At 50.0% G+C, this 15,875-nt stretch overlaps 7 protein-coding genes across 7 annotated transcripts; 5 read left to right on the top strand and 2 right to left on the bottom strand.

Moving 5' to 3' along the window:
* Positions 1-171: 171 nt before the first annotated feature.
* N7481_003521 (mitochondrial inner membrane protease ATP23) lies at positions 172-1,136 on the top strand (the record flags this gene model as incomplete). Its single annotated transcript, XM_057262740.1, has 2 exons — positions 172-442; positions 538-1,136. 2 exons carry the CDS (start codon positions 172-174, stop codon positions 1,134-1,136), a joined length of 870 nt encoding a protein of 289 aa, XP_057124401.1.
* A 386-nt stretch (positions 1,137-1,522) lies between these two features.
* On the bottom strand, positions 1,523-2,817 carry N7481_003520 (aurora family serine/threonine-protein kinase; the record flags this gene model as incomplete). Its single annotated transcript, XM_057262739.1, has 3 exons — positions 1,523-1,648; positions 1,712-2,662; positions 2,725-2,817. 3 exons carry the CDS (start codon positions 2,815-2,817, stop codon positions 1,523-1,525), a joined length of 1,170 nt encoding a protein of 389 aa, XP_057124400.1.
* Positions 2,818-3,177: 360 nt separating this feature from the next.
* N7481_003519 (TIP41 family protein) lies at positions 3,178-4,153 on the top strand (the record flags this gene model as incomplete). The annotated part of the gene is made up of 3 exons (XM_057262738.1): positions 3,178-3,499; positions 3,582-3,973; positions 4,040-4,153. 3 exons carry the CDS (start codon positions 3,178-3,180, stop codon positions 4,151-4,153), a joined length of 828 nt encoding a protein of 275 aa, XP_057124399.1.
* Positions 4,154-5,662: 1,509 nt separating this feature from the next.
* N7481_003518 (uncharacterized protein) lies at positions 5,663-6,299 on the top strand (the record flags this gene model as incomplete). The annotated part of the gene is made up of 2 exons (XM_057262737.1): positions 5,663-5,671; positions 5,745-6,299. The coding sequence occupies 2 exons, from the start codon at positions 5,663-5,665 to the stop codon at positions 6,297-6,299; spliced, it is 564 nt and encodes a 187-aa protein (XP_057124398.1).
* Positions 6,300-6,779: 480 nt separating this feature from the next.
* Positions 6,780-7,898, top strand: N7481_003517 (uncharacterized protein; the record flags this gene model as incomplete). Its single annotated transcript, XM_057262736.1, has 3 exons — positions 6,780-6,848; positions 6,911-7,250; positions 7,381-7,898. The coding sequence occupies 3 exons, from the start codon at positions 6,780-6,782 to the stop codon at positions 7,896-7,898; spliced, it is 927 nt and encodes a 308-aa protein (XP_057124397.1).
* Positions 7,899-8,182: 284 nt separating this feature from the next.
* On the bottom strand, positions 8,183-10,669 carry N7481_003516 (bifunctional aminopeptidase/epoxide hydrolase; the record flags this gene model as incomplete). The annotated part of the gene is made up of 10 exons (XM_057262735.1): positions 8,183-8,309; positions 8,408-8,901; positions 8,958-9,186; positions 9,246-9,259; positions 9,320-9,445; positions 9,521-9,640; positions 9,711-9,828; positions 9,888-10,107; positions 10,163-10,247; positions 10,346-10,669. The coding sequence occupies 10 exons, from the start codon at positions 10,667-10,669 to the stop codon at positions 8,183-8,185; spliced, it is 1,857 nt and encodes a 618-aa protein (XP_057124396.1).
* Positions 10,670-12,043: 1,374 nt separating this feature from the next.
* N7481_003515 (uncharacterized protein) lies at positions 12,044-15,574 on the top strand (the record flags this gene model as incomplete). The annotated part of the gene is made up of 3 exons (XM_057262734.1): positions 12,044-12,856; positions 12,915-15,318; positions 15,387-15,574. 3 exons carry the CDS (start codon positions 12,044-12,046, stop codon positions 15,572-15,574), a joined length of 3,405 nt encoding a protein of 1,134 aa, XP_057124395.1.
* Positions 15,575-15,875: the final 301 nt, after the last annotated feature.

The following is a 15,875-nucleotide window of genomic DNA, read 5'->3' as shown; positions in this document are numbered from 1 at the left end:
AGGTCCGCGCCGTATCCCTGTCTTGCACTGCGCGAATGTCAATGTCAAGTTCTGACTCTACTGCCCTGTATCGGAGCCGGAGCAATCTCCGCGGGTTCTGCCGGGAATCTCCGCCCTTCGGAGGTCAATTCTTAGATTCGTCGGCGTTGCGCGCTTCCTGCAGCTTGCAGTTTGCGATTCAAGATGTCCGATTCTCAGTCCTCAGCCTCAGCCTCAGCTGCGGCTGCACCTTCACCTTCACCTTCCAATGGCAAGGACAAGCCGGATACCGGCTTTGTCTCGGGTGATGATACGTGGACCCAGTTCAAGAATATCTACTCCATCCTGACAGGAAAGATGTCTCCGGATGGCATCGAACAGTTCCGACTTGCGCGCGATATTCGGAATGAAGAGGCTGACTGCAAACGCTGTGATGAGCAAAAAGAATTTCTACTTCAATATAGTATGCTCCCACTCCTCCCCCTTCTCCCCAAATCCACAATCGTGTGCACAAAGCTTGAGCTTCACCGACTAACAATGGTAAACCACAACCCATAGGCCCCGTCATCCGTTACCTGAGCGATAACATCAAGCAACTGGGAGGCGACCTCCACAACCATAATATCTACTGCCGCCGCTGTACAGACCGCAAGGGCGGCGGTTTCGACCCGGAATATGGAATCCTGATTTGCGCCAACGAGATGAAAGACCAGGGTCATTTGGAAGATACCATGGCTCACGAGATGGTTCACGCGTTCGATCATCTGCGGTTTAAGGTCGATTGGTCTAATAATCTGCGACATGCCGCTTGTACAGAGGTATGTCTGACTCTGACTCTGAGATATTTGCGCGATGCAGTTACACACCTCTTGGTTGTAATCGCACCCATGGCACGAAGTGACCGACTAATCCAATCCAATCCGTTGCAGATTCGAGCTAGTTCACTCAGTGGCGAGTGTAGATGGTCACGAGAATTCTTCCGAAGAGGGCAATGGAAATTGACCCAACAACACCAAGAGTGTGTTCGTAGGAGAGCGATTCTCTCCGTGCGTGCTCGACCTACCTGCAAAGACGAGGCGCATGCGACTCAAGTGGTCAATGAAGTTTGGAATAGCTGTTTCCGAGACACGAGGCCGTTTGATGAAATTTACAGATGATACCGCACCGCACCTTTCAAGTTTTGCCTCCATCAGTCGACACTGTCCGACAGCAGCGACTTACCACCTACACCGTGTTATATTATATACCTCTCACTCTCATCTCATCTCATCTCACGCAGCCCTACCCTGTACAATAGAACCATTTGTGAATGTACCATATGTCATTTCATTGGCACTGTATGGAAAAGATCAAATTAAGAGCACATGTTCCAGATCGCAGGCGCCATCCATACCATAGCTTATACTCCAAGAAACTCCGAAAATGCACAAAATGCGCGGACGCCAGAAACACCATGATATCCACGCTATGGTCATGGATCGAGCGAAAACAGAACAGAACCAAAAGTAACACCAAAACACCAATTCTGTCATGCGTAAAATAATCATGCTTTGCCCTCCTTGGACGAGGCGGAGCTCCGCTTCGGTTCCTTGACGCAGTGCTTGATGATCCAAGGGTGGCGCTGGATTTCGTCGAGAGGAATACGCTTCTCGGGGTCAAGAACAAGCAACTATTACCAAATGAGCATGCGAATATCGAAAGGAGATAGATTGGACGCGTGTTGGGAACTTACTCGCTTGATGAGGTCCCTGCCCTCGGGGCTGACGAAAGAAGGTACAGACATATCCGCGCGGGCAATTCTTCGCTGGGTCATTACTGGCGTATCCTCGAAAGGCGCCTCACCGACCAAGAACTCGTAGGCCAAAACACCCAGACTCCACAGGTCAACCTTCTCGCTGTAGTAGTTGTCCTGAGAGCCGGGCTTCAGCATCTCTGGGGGCAGGTAGTCGAGTGTCCCGCACATCGTCTGTCTGCGGTTGTTAGGAGCGTGTACGCTCCAGCCGAAATCACTGATCTTGATTTCGCCGTGAATACCGACCAGGATATTCTCCGGCTTGATGTCACGATGCATGACATGTTTCTTGTGGAGGTATTTGAGAGCTGCCGCCATCTGCGCAATGTACTGCGCCGCCTTCCACTCGGGGAATCGGTGCTCTTTCCGAAGATGCTTGTACAGCTCTCCCTTGCCGGCGAATTCTAGAATAAGGAAGATCCGCTTGCTGTCGTGGAAATGGCCGTACAGACGCAGCACGTTCGGGTGGCGCAAGTTACTCTGAATCTCAATCTCGCGACGAACTTGCTTCTGGACGCCGCCCTGTTGCAGCTCCGATTTGTGCAGGACCTTGAGGGCGCAGACAAAGCCCGAAGATCGCTCCTTGGCTAGGTAGACACGGCCGAACTTGCCCTTTCCGAGAGGTTTACCAATCTCGAACATTCCGAGGTGCAGTTCTCTGGGAATAGTGGACTCGGATCCAGAGGTTGAGGTGCGTTGTTCGCCGTTTTCGTCGGTGTTGCGGGTCACCAGTGTGCCCTGCGATCCCTTGCCAGGGGAGACAGGGATATTCATCGAGTTGGTCTTGTGGTCATTGGTATTTTGCAGAGCTAGCTTTAGCAATTGGGCGCGGTTCGAGTTGCTTTGGCTCGCGCCCAGACCGGGTCGAGAGGAGGCGGTAGAGAGAGAGTCCTAGAGCAGATCGAGTCAGCCAGGTTGGTTGGAAGGTGATGTATGATCTTGTTGTAAGGTACCTTTTGCTTGCCATAGCCACGGTTGGCGGTAGTTTCCTTTTCCTCCTTGACGGACAGGTGCTCGAATCGAGCCTCTAGTGTCTTCGTCGCCATTGTTGAGAAGAAGTAGAAACAGTGCAGCGAAAAGGGAGAAAGAATAGGAAGCAAGAAAAGAGGAGATCTGTCGACTTAAGTATCGAGTTGATTGACTCAAGCCTGGACTGTCATGGTCAGTAAAGTTGTCGAAGTTGGCGAAGTTGGGCGAAGTTGTCGATAGAAGGGAAGTTGGGGAATGGAGGAACTGGAACTTGAACTGTTTGGGTTCGGGTCCAGCGCGTCGCCCCAGCAACCCCGTCGGCCCGCCCTTATTCCGCTGATAGCGATTAGCCCCGCGCGATGATCCACCTAGGACCATCCCATCGCATGGAATTGTCTCGCAACACTCTCTCCATGACGTTATGATTTAACGTGCTGATGGCTTCCAGAACACCAGCTGCGCCCCCGCGAGGCCATGCCTCAGTCTCACCTGAGGTCAAGAAGCCACAGCAGATTTCTGTTGGTGGCTTCCGAATCTCGACCCAGAAGCTCCCCATCCTCAAAGCCGATCCGATTGACGAAATGACCAAGAAGCTGGGCATTCAGGTCCCTGAGATGATATTCGGCGATAATTATGTGTGCATTGAGCACCCGCCCAGTGGCTGGGGGATCAACTTCAATGCGTTTGATGCGCTGGACTTGGTGGACAAGACAGGACAGTCGATGCTGCAGGTCGCATACTCAAAAGAATGGCAACAGAGCAGGTAGGAAGGACCGCACTCGATTGCCTCAATGTTTCATCTTGCGCAAACCCTGACTTACCACGTTGGTCTTCTCTCTAGAGAAAAAAACACACGACGGAATCAAGGAGGTTGTTAAGCCATTCGATTGGTCGTACAGCACCGACTACAAAGGCACCTTAAGCCCGAACGCCCGACCCTTCGAGGAAACAACGAAGCCAATCCCTATCGAGCTCCTGAAGCGACCGGATCCGATCCTATTCTTCGACGAAGTCGTCCTTTATGAAGACGAGTTGGCTGATAATGGAATTGCAATGCTTTCCTGCAAAATCCGCGTCATGCCAGAGAGACTTCTCCTCTTGACGAGGTTCTTCATGAGACTGGATAATGTCTTGATTCGACTTCGCGATACTCGGGTCTATGTCGATTTTGAAAAGAAAGAGGTGATTCGGGAATACCAATCCAAGGAATGTGAATACGAGAAAGTTAGACAGGTACGAACCCCTCATTCAGCTCAGAGGTAGAGCTCACTCGTACTAACCCCATTGTCCTCTGTCTAGATGCTTGCTGGTACCCGGGATGATATCCCGGCATTAATGAGAGATGCCAATCGACTTTCTGAATTGCTGCCTGTGGTAGATAAGAAGTCCGAGTGTGTAGCTCTTGACAGCTGAAGTGTGAGACTTGCGCTATGTCTCGCATGTCTGTATGGGATTTCCAGCGACGTATGGGTATGATCTATATCAAATTCAGCAGTAGACCGTCTTATCGCCAACTTTCGACGCTCAGGAATTTGGCAGTGAAGTCTCGCATTTTACATTCCGTCGCTTTCAAATGGGAAAGTGTTTTCGTCTCTCGGAAGATCCACTACAACCAGCTAGCCATGAAAGTCATCCATGAAGAAACATTACGAAATAGACGGAAATGATATGAAACTTTTTTTTTCGCGGGTTGTGAACGAACTAAATATCCAAAAGAATGAAAATATCCTCAATACCTTAGGTTGTCTAAATCCAAATGGCAAACAACTAGGCTTTCTACTAGTAGGCTAGAAAGGTATGTAGCTTACCAGAATACTATGACCGGACATCTGCATTACATTATGCGTTCAAACTCAACCCCCCCAAACAACTTCTGGTGAATTATTTACTTGTATGCAAACATATCAGTACAAAGACGGCTATCCACACTGGGATTTTATAGTATAGACTCTACTGTTGATGCAACACCATGCCTGTTTGCATGTTTGCCACAGGGTTCAAGCCCTTTGTTTAGCAATCACCTAGGCAGGTAACTGCCAGATATTACCACTAGTATATATACTGCGCCTTATCCCGACAAGGAGATAGATTCTACATATATCACTGTCCAAGTGAGTATATACTGTAACGTATTACATGTCGTTCAGGAATCCAAGGTTGCCAGCGCCTTAGCACCTAGACGTCGAAGCCATGTGGGTACTATTTCGTTGCGATCTTTTGCCAGTGTCCTTCGGCTTCTTCTTCTCCTCCTTCCTCTACGTTAAATGCTACTCCTCGTGAAGCGACTTTTTTCATAGTGGCTGGCTGTTTTTTTTATACCTAGGTATACACCGTGTGCCACTGCCAGATTCTAGGAGTCTTTGAGCGGGACATCTCAGAGATAGGGATAGAGTCCGAAGAGGATCTATCAAATTTGTGACGGCCACATACAGCGCATTTGAGTACTGTGACAAGCTACCAGTGATATCGACATCCTGACCTTCTACTTAGCCCAGAAAAATTGCACAAGGTAGTAATCCTGACCCTGTTAGCTCCCAAATTTGGGGACTTATGGTCCAATTCAGCTATAACTACCTTGTGCAGTCTTTCCTGGCCTAAGGAGAAGGTTAGAATGGAGATATCACCGGTAGTTTGTCACAGTACTCAAATTCTCTGTATGCGATCACCAACTTTTCAGAGACATTCAATGAAAGCGAGAAAAATAGCACAATGAGTATAGGCGTTACAACAATACACCACCGTGGCGACTGATCAGCCGCAGAAATGGTGACATCGCATCAATTTACGCCATATCGATCTAAAATGCAGCAAGAGGCCCGCAATACAGAGGCACATCATCGGCTAAGGGACAATAACAATCTTCGCAGCAAGACAGTAATTTTAGTAAGCGCCGGCGAACTACAACGAAGTGTATTCGAGAATATGGACCAGGTTGGCCACCAAGTCAAGGTTGAGGAAGCAGAACCACAAACCGATACTCTGGATTCGAACGTGGTTCAGGCAGAAGAATGATCCAAGCAGCCAGAGTGTTGCCAATGCCGGATACAACCGTCTACGCTCAATTGTTGATGACAATGATATCAACGCATGTCTAGATGAAGATAGTTTCTTCGAGAACGAAGATGAATTTGGACATGGCAGTATCACTATCTCTGAAGGGGATACAAATCCTGATTTTATCGATGGAGTCGCCTGCGGCACGCCATGGTCTGTGCCGTCATATATGATCACAGCTTTAATGCGCAAACCCGATACGTTGGACGGTCTTTCGAAGCGCGATTGGCCTGAAGAGCTGTATAAACGAATACCTGAGCCAGATATGCTGCAATGTATCATGGTCGTTGTCGCTGATCGGAAAGCGTGTGAAGAGGGTTGGGTTTTGTTCTTGGCTGTGAATCAGAAGGGAGAGATTCTTCCTTTCCGGATTCGTGAGAGCGCTGACTACGCAGCTCAACTGATATTTAATTTCATGGATGGACAGTGTCTGGACGAGAATACTCGGGATCCTAAAGAAGATATCGAATATTACATGCGTGGGGGCGATGGCTGGGCCTGCTGATGCTGTTTTGAAACGAAGAGCTCTATTGTTTTCTGGACTCTGGACCATGTCGTAAATTAAGTATATTCAAAAGGAACACCAAGGCCAGACATTATCCTGTGTATGTGACTGAGGCCTCGGAGGCCTCAGGCCTTAGTCAACTCACACTGATCTGTAGATTGCCCGCCCTGCCCTTCTACTGGACCATGTGCATGTATAATAATTTCTCAGGGCCTCTCTGAAAACTACAATGAAGCTCCAGTCAATTCCTGGTCTCGGACTATCTTTTCTCTCGTGAATTTTTTGCCCTCTTCATTTCTTTTTCTTTTGCTTCTTTGTAAGATACTCTAGAGTCTTCAGGTACGCTTTTACTGCAACTGATAACTTATCAACCATCGCCCACCGCCTTCGCACAGAGCTGAGAGACAAACAGTGTAAACAACCTACATCCCAAAAAAAGATCGCCAATCGCAACGATACAATAACCAACGCCATCGCAAAATGCCGACTTCAAGATTGACAACGTTATGCGCGCGGGAGATCCGCGGGTTCCATATTAAAGGCCTTCAGGTATGATATCACGCTGACCTCACTTCGTTACTCACAAGCCCCAATGCTAATCCCCTGCACAGCGGCCATTCAGCCAACGGGCAACAATCTCCTCGACAACATCATGGCCAGCATCCAGTGCCAATGTCAGCTCCAAGACCTCTTCCACGTCCCCTAATACCCTGATTCTTCCATCCCGATCATACTCCCAAGGTTCCGCTGTTTCGCGACTGGCTAGAAGTGCTGCTTCGCCTGGAGCTGCGGCCGAGACTTATGTGGCGTACGGCATGACCCAGAAGATCTTCGAGGCTTGTTCGAAGCAGGGAGATTATACTGTTCCGCAAGCGTCGCAGAAGGGTGTTGAGGTTCCGCTTACTGAGTCTGGTGAACACCTTGGTGTTAGTGAGAGCTGGTGGTATAAAGGTTCGTAAACTATCCCCCTCTCCCCTCCTCCCCTCCGCCCGCCTATACCGGATGGCGCATCTCAGCTTGGATCTGGATTGGATTGGATTGGAAATGCGAAAGTGAACTGATACTAACTCCATGTCTACAGAACTGGGCCTCGCACCAACATTCTCAACCTGGTCCCAAATCACCTTCCTCCACATGTATCTCTTAACCGTCCGACTACGCGCCCTCCCCTACCGCGACAGCGTCCAGACTTATTCCCGACACTTGATCGACCATTTCTCCCACAACGCCGAGCACCGCATGGATGTCTTGCACGACCTCGGAAGCCGGGGTATCCGCAACAAGTACTTGAAGGATCTCTTCATTCAATGGCGTGGAATCATCGCCGCCTACGACGAGGGTCTGATTAAGGGTGACGCGGTGCTGGGCGCTGCTGTCTGGAGGAATTTGTGGAAGGCTAGTGCCACGGGCCCTGATGGTCAGGAGCTTGATTGGACTAAGGTTGCCTGGGTTGTGGCTTATATGCGTCGTGTTCTTTTTGAACTCTCGAAGATGGATGAGGCCGATATGGCTTTTGCGCTGTCTCAGGGCGGTGGCGCGGAATCTGCAATCTTTGGGTATAATCCTATTGATAAGAAGATGGCCGAGGCGAGTAACTGAATGAATGGGGTGTTGGATTGCGCTGGGCCGGGTTGAGCTGAAGACATGCCGCCCCGTGGATTCTTATTTTCTCTTCCTCATTGTTCTATTATGTGTACGGGGGATCTTGTTTGCAGGCCCGTTCTTCACGAGCTTAATCATGTACAGTAATCTATTTCAACGCAACTCTGTCTATTGTATATTTTGCATTTACTGGTGCCATATCTACGAACTACTAGGGTACATTCAAGTTTATGTCTTCTCTGTTCGACTCTTGGCATTTGAGCTGTGTATTGATTCTAGATCTAATTCTCCTTTTTGCCAAAGAGGTCCTTCTCAACCATAGCCCGGCAGATGGGGTGATAGAAATCCTTATACTTATCAAAGGTCTCCAACGCCACAGCACGATTAGCTTTCTGGAGATTGCGGAACCTGACAATATTTGTTAGTAATTTTCTCGCGTTTCTTTCAAGAGACAAATGGGACTCGGATGTGCGTGAAACTTGAACATCCAAGGGGTTTCAACTTACAAAGGTCGCACAAACTTCATTCTACCAATACGGCCCAAAAGTTCCGCAGTAGGCTCAATAACACTCTGATCACCAGCCTTCATACCGACCTGGAAGTAAAGGTTCGCAACCTCGATATTCTCACTCTTAGACAGTCCATAGACGTCACCCATGAGCTTGGAAAGCTCAGGACGCAGCGGCTGCTCCCAGCGCAGAATTTGCTCGAGGAATACCAGGATCTGGTTAGCGGTAAGACCATCCAGGTCGCTTGCCGCGGGCTTGAAAGAGGACTCGGCTCCGGACAGAGTCTGCCATTTGTTGGCGAGATCGTAGACGACGTCGACGAGTGAGGTGTCGAAGTCTGGCTTTGGGGGTAGGCCGGGAGCATAGAACCATTTGTCCCAGTCTAGTTCGTTCAGAAGCTTAGAGGCCTCGGGGTCGGAGCTGAAGAAGTCGAGGATTGTTGCTTTGAACTCGTATGAGTCGAGGGATTTGCACTTGAAGACGGTGAAGTACTGCGAAAGTTAGCATTAAGTAACCAATGCTAATGATAGAATGTGCGTAGACCTACGTGAGGAATAAATTTGTCAAACTTGGACTTTCCAACAAGGTTCTCCAGGTGGAAAAGGAAGTTGAAGCCTTTCTCGTAGGGAACGCTGGAGAAAGCGTCATCGGGATCCTTGCCCTTCAGGTCGGTGATCAATTTGGTGAACTCGTGGTCGTGGCCAAAGTGGTCCACGGAGTCGGTGAGGGCCTTCCAGCCGATAATGGACGAGAAGTGGCGGTATGCCTCGCCGTGACTGTAAAGGTTAGTTTTGGTTTATTAAGCCCAGTCAGTTGACATTTTAGGCGTACGTACATAGCGGCCAGAATCTAGTACACGGCTAGGTTAGCAGGGGAAGGCAGATGGGTATTGTCACAATTATTACATACCCGTCTCTCAAGATACACAGTCCAGCCCTCATTCAGCCAGAAATGCTCCCAGGAACAGTTTGTCACCAGGTTACCACTCCAGCTGTGAGCGAGCTCGTGCGCGATGACATCGACGTTTTCACGGTCCTGTTCCGTGAATTAGCTTCTGAGGAGGAGGAGAAGGAGTAGTCAGTCAGAAAGGGATCCTTCTGTGGGACAAACCTTAGAGATAATGCTGGGAGTTGCAAAGGTGAAAATCGGGTTCTCCATTCCACCGTAGGGGAAGCTGGGCGGGAGAATCAAAACGTTGTACTGGCCCCAGGCGTAGGGGTAGACAATTTTCTGCAAACTCGTTAGATATGAGATTGAGACGAGACCTTGAAATTGTGAGAACATCGTTCAGCACACATACCTCAATGGTGTTGATGAAAGTCTCCGTGTCAGCTTCGAGCTCCCACTTGCACTCCTCAAGCTTGTCCGGGCTCGTAGCCACGACACTGCGGGGACCAATCGAAGCTTCCGCTACATCTCTAGGATAGAGGTTAGTGGCATATCTTTTGAGTCGATATCTCAAGGAAGATCATCATACCCGCTTGCAATGGCAAAGAGATAGCTTGGAATCGGGACCGACTGGTTAAATCGGTAGAGCTGACTTCCAGACTCAGTCGTCGGGTGTGATTCCTTGATCAGTAATCCGCTAGTCTTGACTGGCAAGGGCGAGGTGATGTTAAAGTCAATGGTGCTCTTGACGTCGGGTGTATCCTGGCAGGGGAAGATGGAGCGGGCATGGATGGCCTGGCATTGCGAGACTGATTACACACGTTATGACGGGATTCGAGCCAAATGATTGGATTAGTGACCTACACATATATGGGTGCTTCTTGTTAGAGGTTTGAGCGGGAGTCAACCATTGAAGGGCAGTGCACTTGTCAGTGGTCTTGACGGCAATCTACCGGAGGGCGACATTAGTTTGATGCTCATACGATATGATACGACACCCCCTGTCTCTCTCTCTCAAGGGATGCCCTCACGAGCAGGAGAACGTACATCCACCTCAATGGTTTCATTCAGCTGCACACCCTTCTCGAGGCTGATCTTGAGCGGGGTACCAAAAGGTTCCAGCGGGGCCAGCAGCTCCCACTTGGAAGCTTGGCCATCCACCTTGACCTCACCGATGTCGAGATGGCTCGTGTCTAGGATGATCTCCTTGGATTGGGCCTCGGTAGTGGAGCGAAACTTATGCACGACATTTCCGACGAGCTTCTTCTGATCGAACAGGATCTCGAAGTTGGCGGTGATATGGGCAGAGCGCCAGTTGTTGTAGTTGCTTAGCGTGTTCGGATCACGCGGGTTAGTGACTGTCGTCGCCATCCTGCGGAATAATTGTTGAGGACGAACAGGGACAGCTGTAGGAGTGGAGAATGACAAGAAGGAAAAGATACGCGCGGGGAAAAAGAAGCTTGGATTCATCTGGGTGCTTCCATGGATCTGTGGAGTCGCGGTGTTGGTGTAGTTTTTTTTTTTTTTCCCCTTCGGAGTTGCCGGCACTAAGCGTGCTGCGTTGCAATTTGCGATCAGTCACAGTGACAGTCCAATCCGGTTAAATCCAAGACTTGCAGATGATTAACAGTCTGATTAGACTTTTGGAGGAATCGAATTTCAAGACTCCGTCATGCCTGATTCAGAGATTGATAACCTCCCAAGGTTCTACCAGTGATACATGACATATTATATTATTATATCATTTTAAGAGATCATTCTGATATAATACTAGTACTTATGAGAGAGAGAAGAGGGAAATTATGATACACCTGTCATACTACAGCCCTTATCAACATGTATTGTATTGGGAAATAGCAGCATTCAAAGACAAAGAAAGAAAGAAAAGAAAGAAAAACCATTCGTAGCTCTTGATCACATTAACACACATCTCTCTCCCTGGTTTGCGATGTATACACTCGATGCGCTAGGGACAAACACCCGTCCCCGTCACCCCCCTTTTTCCCTGTCCCTTTTCTGCTTTGCCCCCCCCCCCAGTCCAGTCCAGCCCAGAAGATAATCAATCTCTTCTCCCTTCCAAGTTGATCTTTTCTCTATACATTCAATGATTATCCCGATTATTCCTTGATTTATTCTTAAATCCCCCTCTCCCACCACCAACAAACCCCCGCATTTCTTTGTATCTCATTCGCCCACCGCCCTGCCACGGACCACCCCTGACCCAAGCGCGGGACCGCGGCCCCTGAACTCCTTCGCACAATTGCGACCACATTCGCTGTTTTCCTATTGTTGATTGGCATACTCTGATCCGATCTCCCGGTAGGTGGTCCTTCTCAGTCTGGATATGCGCTCAAATGCTGACCCTAACTTGATTGGCAGAAACAAATAGATCAATTGTGTGCGAACGTTTGGAACTTATGCTTCTGCAGTCCGCGATTGCCTCGCGATAGATCTTCGGAATTCCCCGTTCTATATGAAGTGAAACGTTAAGACGGCCTCGATCGATCCCACGAAATCCTCCGCCCTCATTATATCCAGTCATCTTCCGAATGAAGAATGATTGACGCCGCTCAACCCGCATCTTCCTATACAGTTCTAATTTCTCGCCCGGTCTTGCGCGAGTAGCGCCGCTTACAATACACCCTCTATAAATCCTGCTCGCCGATCCTCCACTCCTCCATGCCTGGTCTCTACGTCTAACCCATCTTTAATACCTAATTCTATACCGCTATCGTCCTCGAAAATATGCTCCACCGCTCGGCCGTGGACGATGATCCCAGAGCCTTCCACCGACGTCCTCCCGGGCCCCTCTCAGAACCCCCGTCGGCACCGCCCCCTAATCGGCCCGCTTCTCGGTCATCCCGGCCAGGCTCCCGAACTCGCATGATAAAGACATCTAGGGCTGTGACCCCGACAGGACTTGGGATGGTGACGGAGAATAATGTCCCGGAGGTCTCCCCGGTTGGACTCAGCAGCGCCAGTCCAATCAAAGAGGGCCTGGGAAGTTTAAACCGATGGTCACAATCCACAACCTCAAGCAAGAGTCCATCTGAATACACGACCAGCCACCGTCGAGGCAGCTCGAAAATGTCAATCTCCGGCCATAGTCCACACGGAGGAGCCGGGCTCGGGGAGCTTCCAGAATTAAGTCTCCCTGAATTCAGGGCGTCCGACATGTTTGCGCCAGGCCCAAACAATCCCCACCTGGATCTATCTTTCACGGCTTCAAGTAACATCTTCCAAAGCTCTCCACCCAACGATACTCGAGACTCGGGCTCTGCGCCTTCCAATCCCGCGCGCACAAGCGAAGGCGCCACTTCGGCAGATGGAGAAGGCGATGCCGATGCCGACGCCGAGGCGGAGAATCGTCAACATGGCCAAACTCAAAAAGCCATGCTCTCAAAAGCTCTTCAAAAGGCGAATACGGCTGTACTTCTCGACAACGCGGCCAATTTCGAAGGTGCCATGGAAGCATACACGGATGCCTGCCAGTTACTGCAGCTAGTGATGATGCGGAGTAATGGAGGCGATGAAGAGAAACTCAAGCTACAGGAAATCGTGAGTCTGAGGGTTTACCAGGAAACTACAGATGGACAGAAAGACTAACCAAGCACAGCGCGATACTTATATGATCAGAATTACGGAACTCGAACGCATGGACTTCCCCCTTCCCAATAGCGCCGGCAAAGCTCTTCCAGAGCGCCCTCTCAGCCAGGAGTCATACGGAGAACTACTTCATGCCTCGGCGCATGACGAATCGAACCCCAACAGTCAACATAACTCTACGAATTCCAGCCTTTCTCTTCAAGCGGCCATGGATGAGATGAAATCCTTACCAGCGGAGGCCATTCCACCCCGTCGTCAATCTTTACGACTTACCGGCCAATCTGGCAGATCGACTCCATCCAGCGTCGGAAACACATCTTTCAATGGTCAATACTTGGATACGGCTGCGCAAGGAACGAATGAACCTTCCTCGTGGTTGGACACAATCGATGAATCGGGAGCATCATCTCCGTCGTCTGCGAACTCGAAAGCATCATCGGTATACTTGCGTCGACGTACAAGCCGTCGTCTTAGCACCGATACCGAGGCCGAGTTTGACGCGGCTCTCGATGCAGCAGTCGAAGCCGCATATGATGATGGGTTAGAGCCTGTGATCGAATACAAGGACGAGGAAAGCGACGATATTGTGGCCAACGCTCGCCGGAATATCGAACTGGCAAAACAGCGAGTTCGAGAGGCTGAGCTTGAGGCGGAGGTTGCGATGAACCGTGGTCGTGAAATGCGCCGAGCTCAGGAACAAAATTTGTTCGACGAGCAACCCATGGATCGTCATTCTGGTTACTTGGACGAGGAGGCAGAGGAAGAAGAACGCCTTCTCGAAGAAATGACCAAGGGCTATGTAATGGACGATTTTGAATTTGGCATTCAATCCAAGTCCGCATTGCCTCGAGAATCCGACTCTAGCAATATGTCAGGCAGAACTTGGGAAAGTTCGGCTGGTTCAAACATCACAGGCACCGGCGCAACACTTTCCACTCTTACCGAAGACGAAGACATTCTGCCTCTGGATGGACCGGGAGGACCGCGTAGCAACTTGCCTTCCTCTCCACCAACCGCTGCGTTGCCCCCAATTCCAGTCTCGTCGGATTTCCCAGGTCTCCCACCACACCGAGCCTCATTGACCAACCCTCCTCCTCCACCAACTATGGGCCCGCCTCCAATTCCAGGAGTGCGCGCGCGAAGACTCTCCAAACAGGCACCCACAGAGTTAAAGATCGAGACGAATCGCACTCGTGCGGATTCTGACACTTCTGCTTTGGATCCTTTATCAACAACACCCTCGGCGAGTCGGCCACCTCCACCTCTTCCCAAGGACGAACCGACACCAGAACACTCTCGAACCGCATCGCGATCCAGCTTACGTCCTGGTAAACGCAACCCATCCGTTGGCTCTATTGCGGAACAAATCCACCTCGCCAAAACACGCACTCAGGAAGACGACGAGCATCTTCCTCCTTTACCTCGAACTATTGGAAAAATACCCTCTGCTCCAGACGGGCTGCACAAGATAGGATCCGAAAACAAGGCGTTCCGAACGCGTAACGTGTCTGTTCCCAACCCCGAGACAGCACCAGGATCCCCTACCACCCCGTGGAGCGGTTCTTTCCCATCCTTGGATTCTCAGAAAGCTCCCATGCCCAGCACCATGCCAGTTCTACCCACACCAACTGCTACATTCTTCACTCAGAATGGATTGCCTACCGGCGGATTGAACCTTTTCGACTATGACATCCACTCACCTACCAGTCTGGGCTGTCCGAACACAATGATAGCCAATGCGCCACAACAGCTCGAGCCATGCCCTGAATCCTTCCTTTCCCGCCCATTCTGGCTCATGAGGTGTCTATACCAGACAATCGCCCATCCCCATGGCGGCTACCTTTCCGCAAAGCTTTTCATCCCTCGGGACGTCTGGCGCGTCAAGAACGTAAAGCTCAAGGCTTTGGAAGACAAAGTTGCCAACTGTGACCTCCTGACAGCAGCACTACTCAAACTTGCCCAGGTCGATACCTACGACGCAGACGCAGTGTTGGAAGAGATGCAAGCTCTAGAGGGTGTTCTCGACCAAGTTCAAGGTGTTCTTTCCAAAAAGCTAGGCAACGAAGTCGGCGTCCACACAGCAATTCCAATCGTTCGTCCGAATGCAGCACCCGAGGATCCCGCACACCACGATCCTGCGCCCTCCAGAACATCCGGCACCTCAAACAAATCCTACCTACCCACCTGGAAACGTCTTCGAGCAAAGACCTCCGGTATTAGTGCTGGTGCCACTACGCCTACCCCGCCTAGCGGGAGGGATAGTGCCAAAGATAGCTTCAATCTCAGCTCCCTGCCCATGACGTCGGCTCCGTCATCGTATGTGAAGCGCAATACGAGTCAACTTGAATTTTCAGGGCCAAATTCTCAATATATGAGTGCTTTGGCGCGTCTGTTTGATGCTGCTCAAGTTATAGGTATGTTGAAGAGTTTCTCAACCTTTTTCTTTTAAATTATCGTTTTCTGACTGACTCAACCACCACAGATCAAATCGCTCAACAAGTAGAAGATCCCGGACTCAAGCACTCCTCCCCAACACACGTTGGCCTGGAACTCAGCACAAGACACGCAGCCGAATTCTTCGGCTTCTACATCTGTCGCTTTGCCTTGGCTGATGTGGGACTTATGCTTGATAAATTCATCAAGCGTGGTAGTGAGTGGGTGCTGATTTAGCCAATTATTTGAGGCATTTCACGCAAACATCCCCCACACTCTCCCCCATTTACCACCCACCACCACCACCACCAATCTCGCCATAACTGCCGAGTAAGGACTCTTTTTTGATTTGCACTGCCGATATTCTTTTCACGTCCATATTCACCCCTTCACCCTTCACCTTCACCTTCACACCCGCCATGTCTTTTAAGATACCATGATTCGCCGTTAAGATATGACTTGAAGAAAGAACATAATTGCCATGAAATGGGATTGTATTTATTCATTTCCACTTTGAATTCCTTACCTTCCTCTCTGT

Source organism: Penicillium waksmanii (assembly GCF_028829765.1).
Source record: "Penicillium waksmanii strain IBT 27052 chromosome Unknown utg000004l:1.0-5674109.0:1.0-5678898.0, whole genome shotgun sequence".
NCBI lineage: Eukaryota > Fungi > Ascomycota > Eurotiomycetes > Eurotiales > Aspergillaceae > Penicillium > Penicillium waksmanii.
This window is presented reverse-complemented; position numbering and strand designations above follow the sequence as displayed.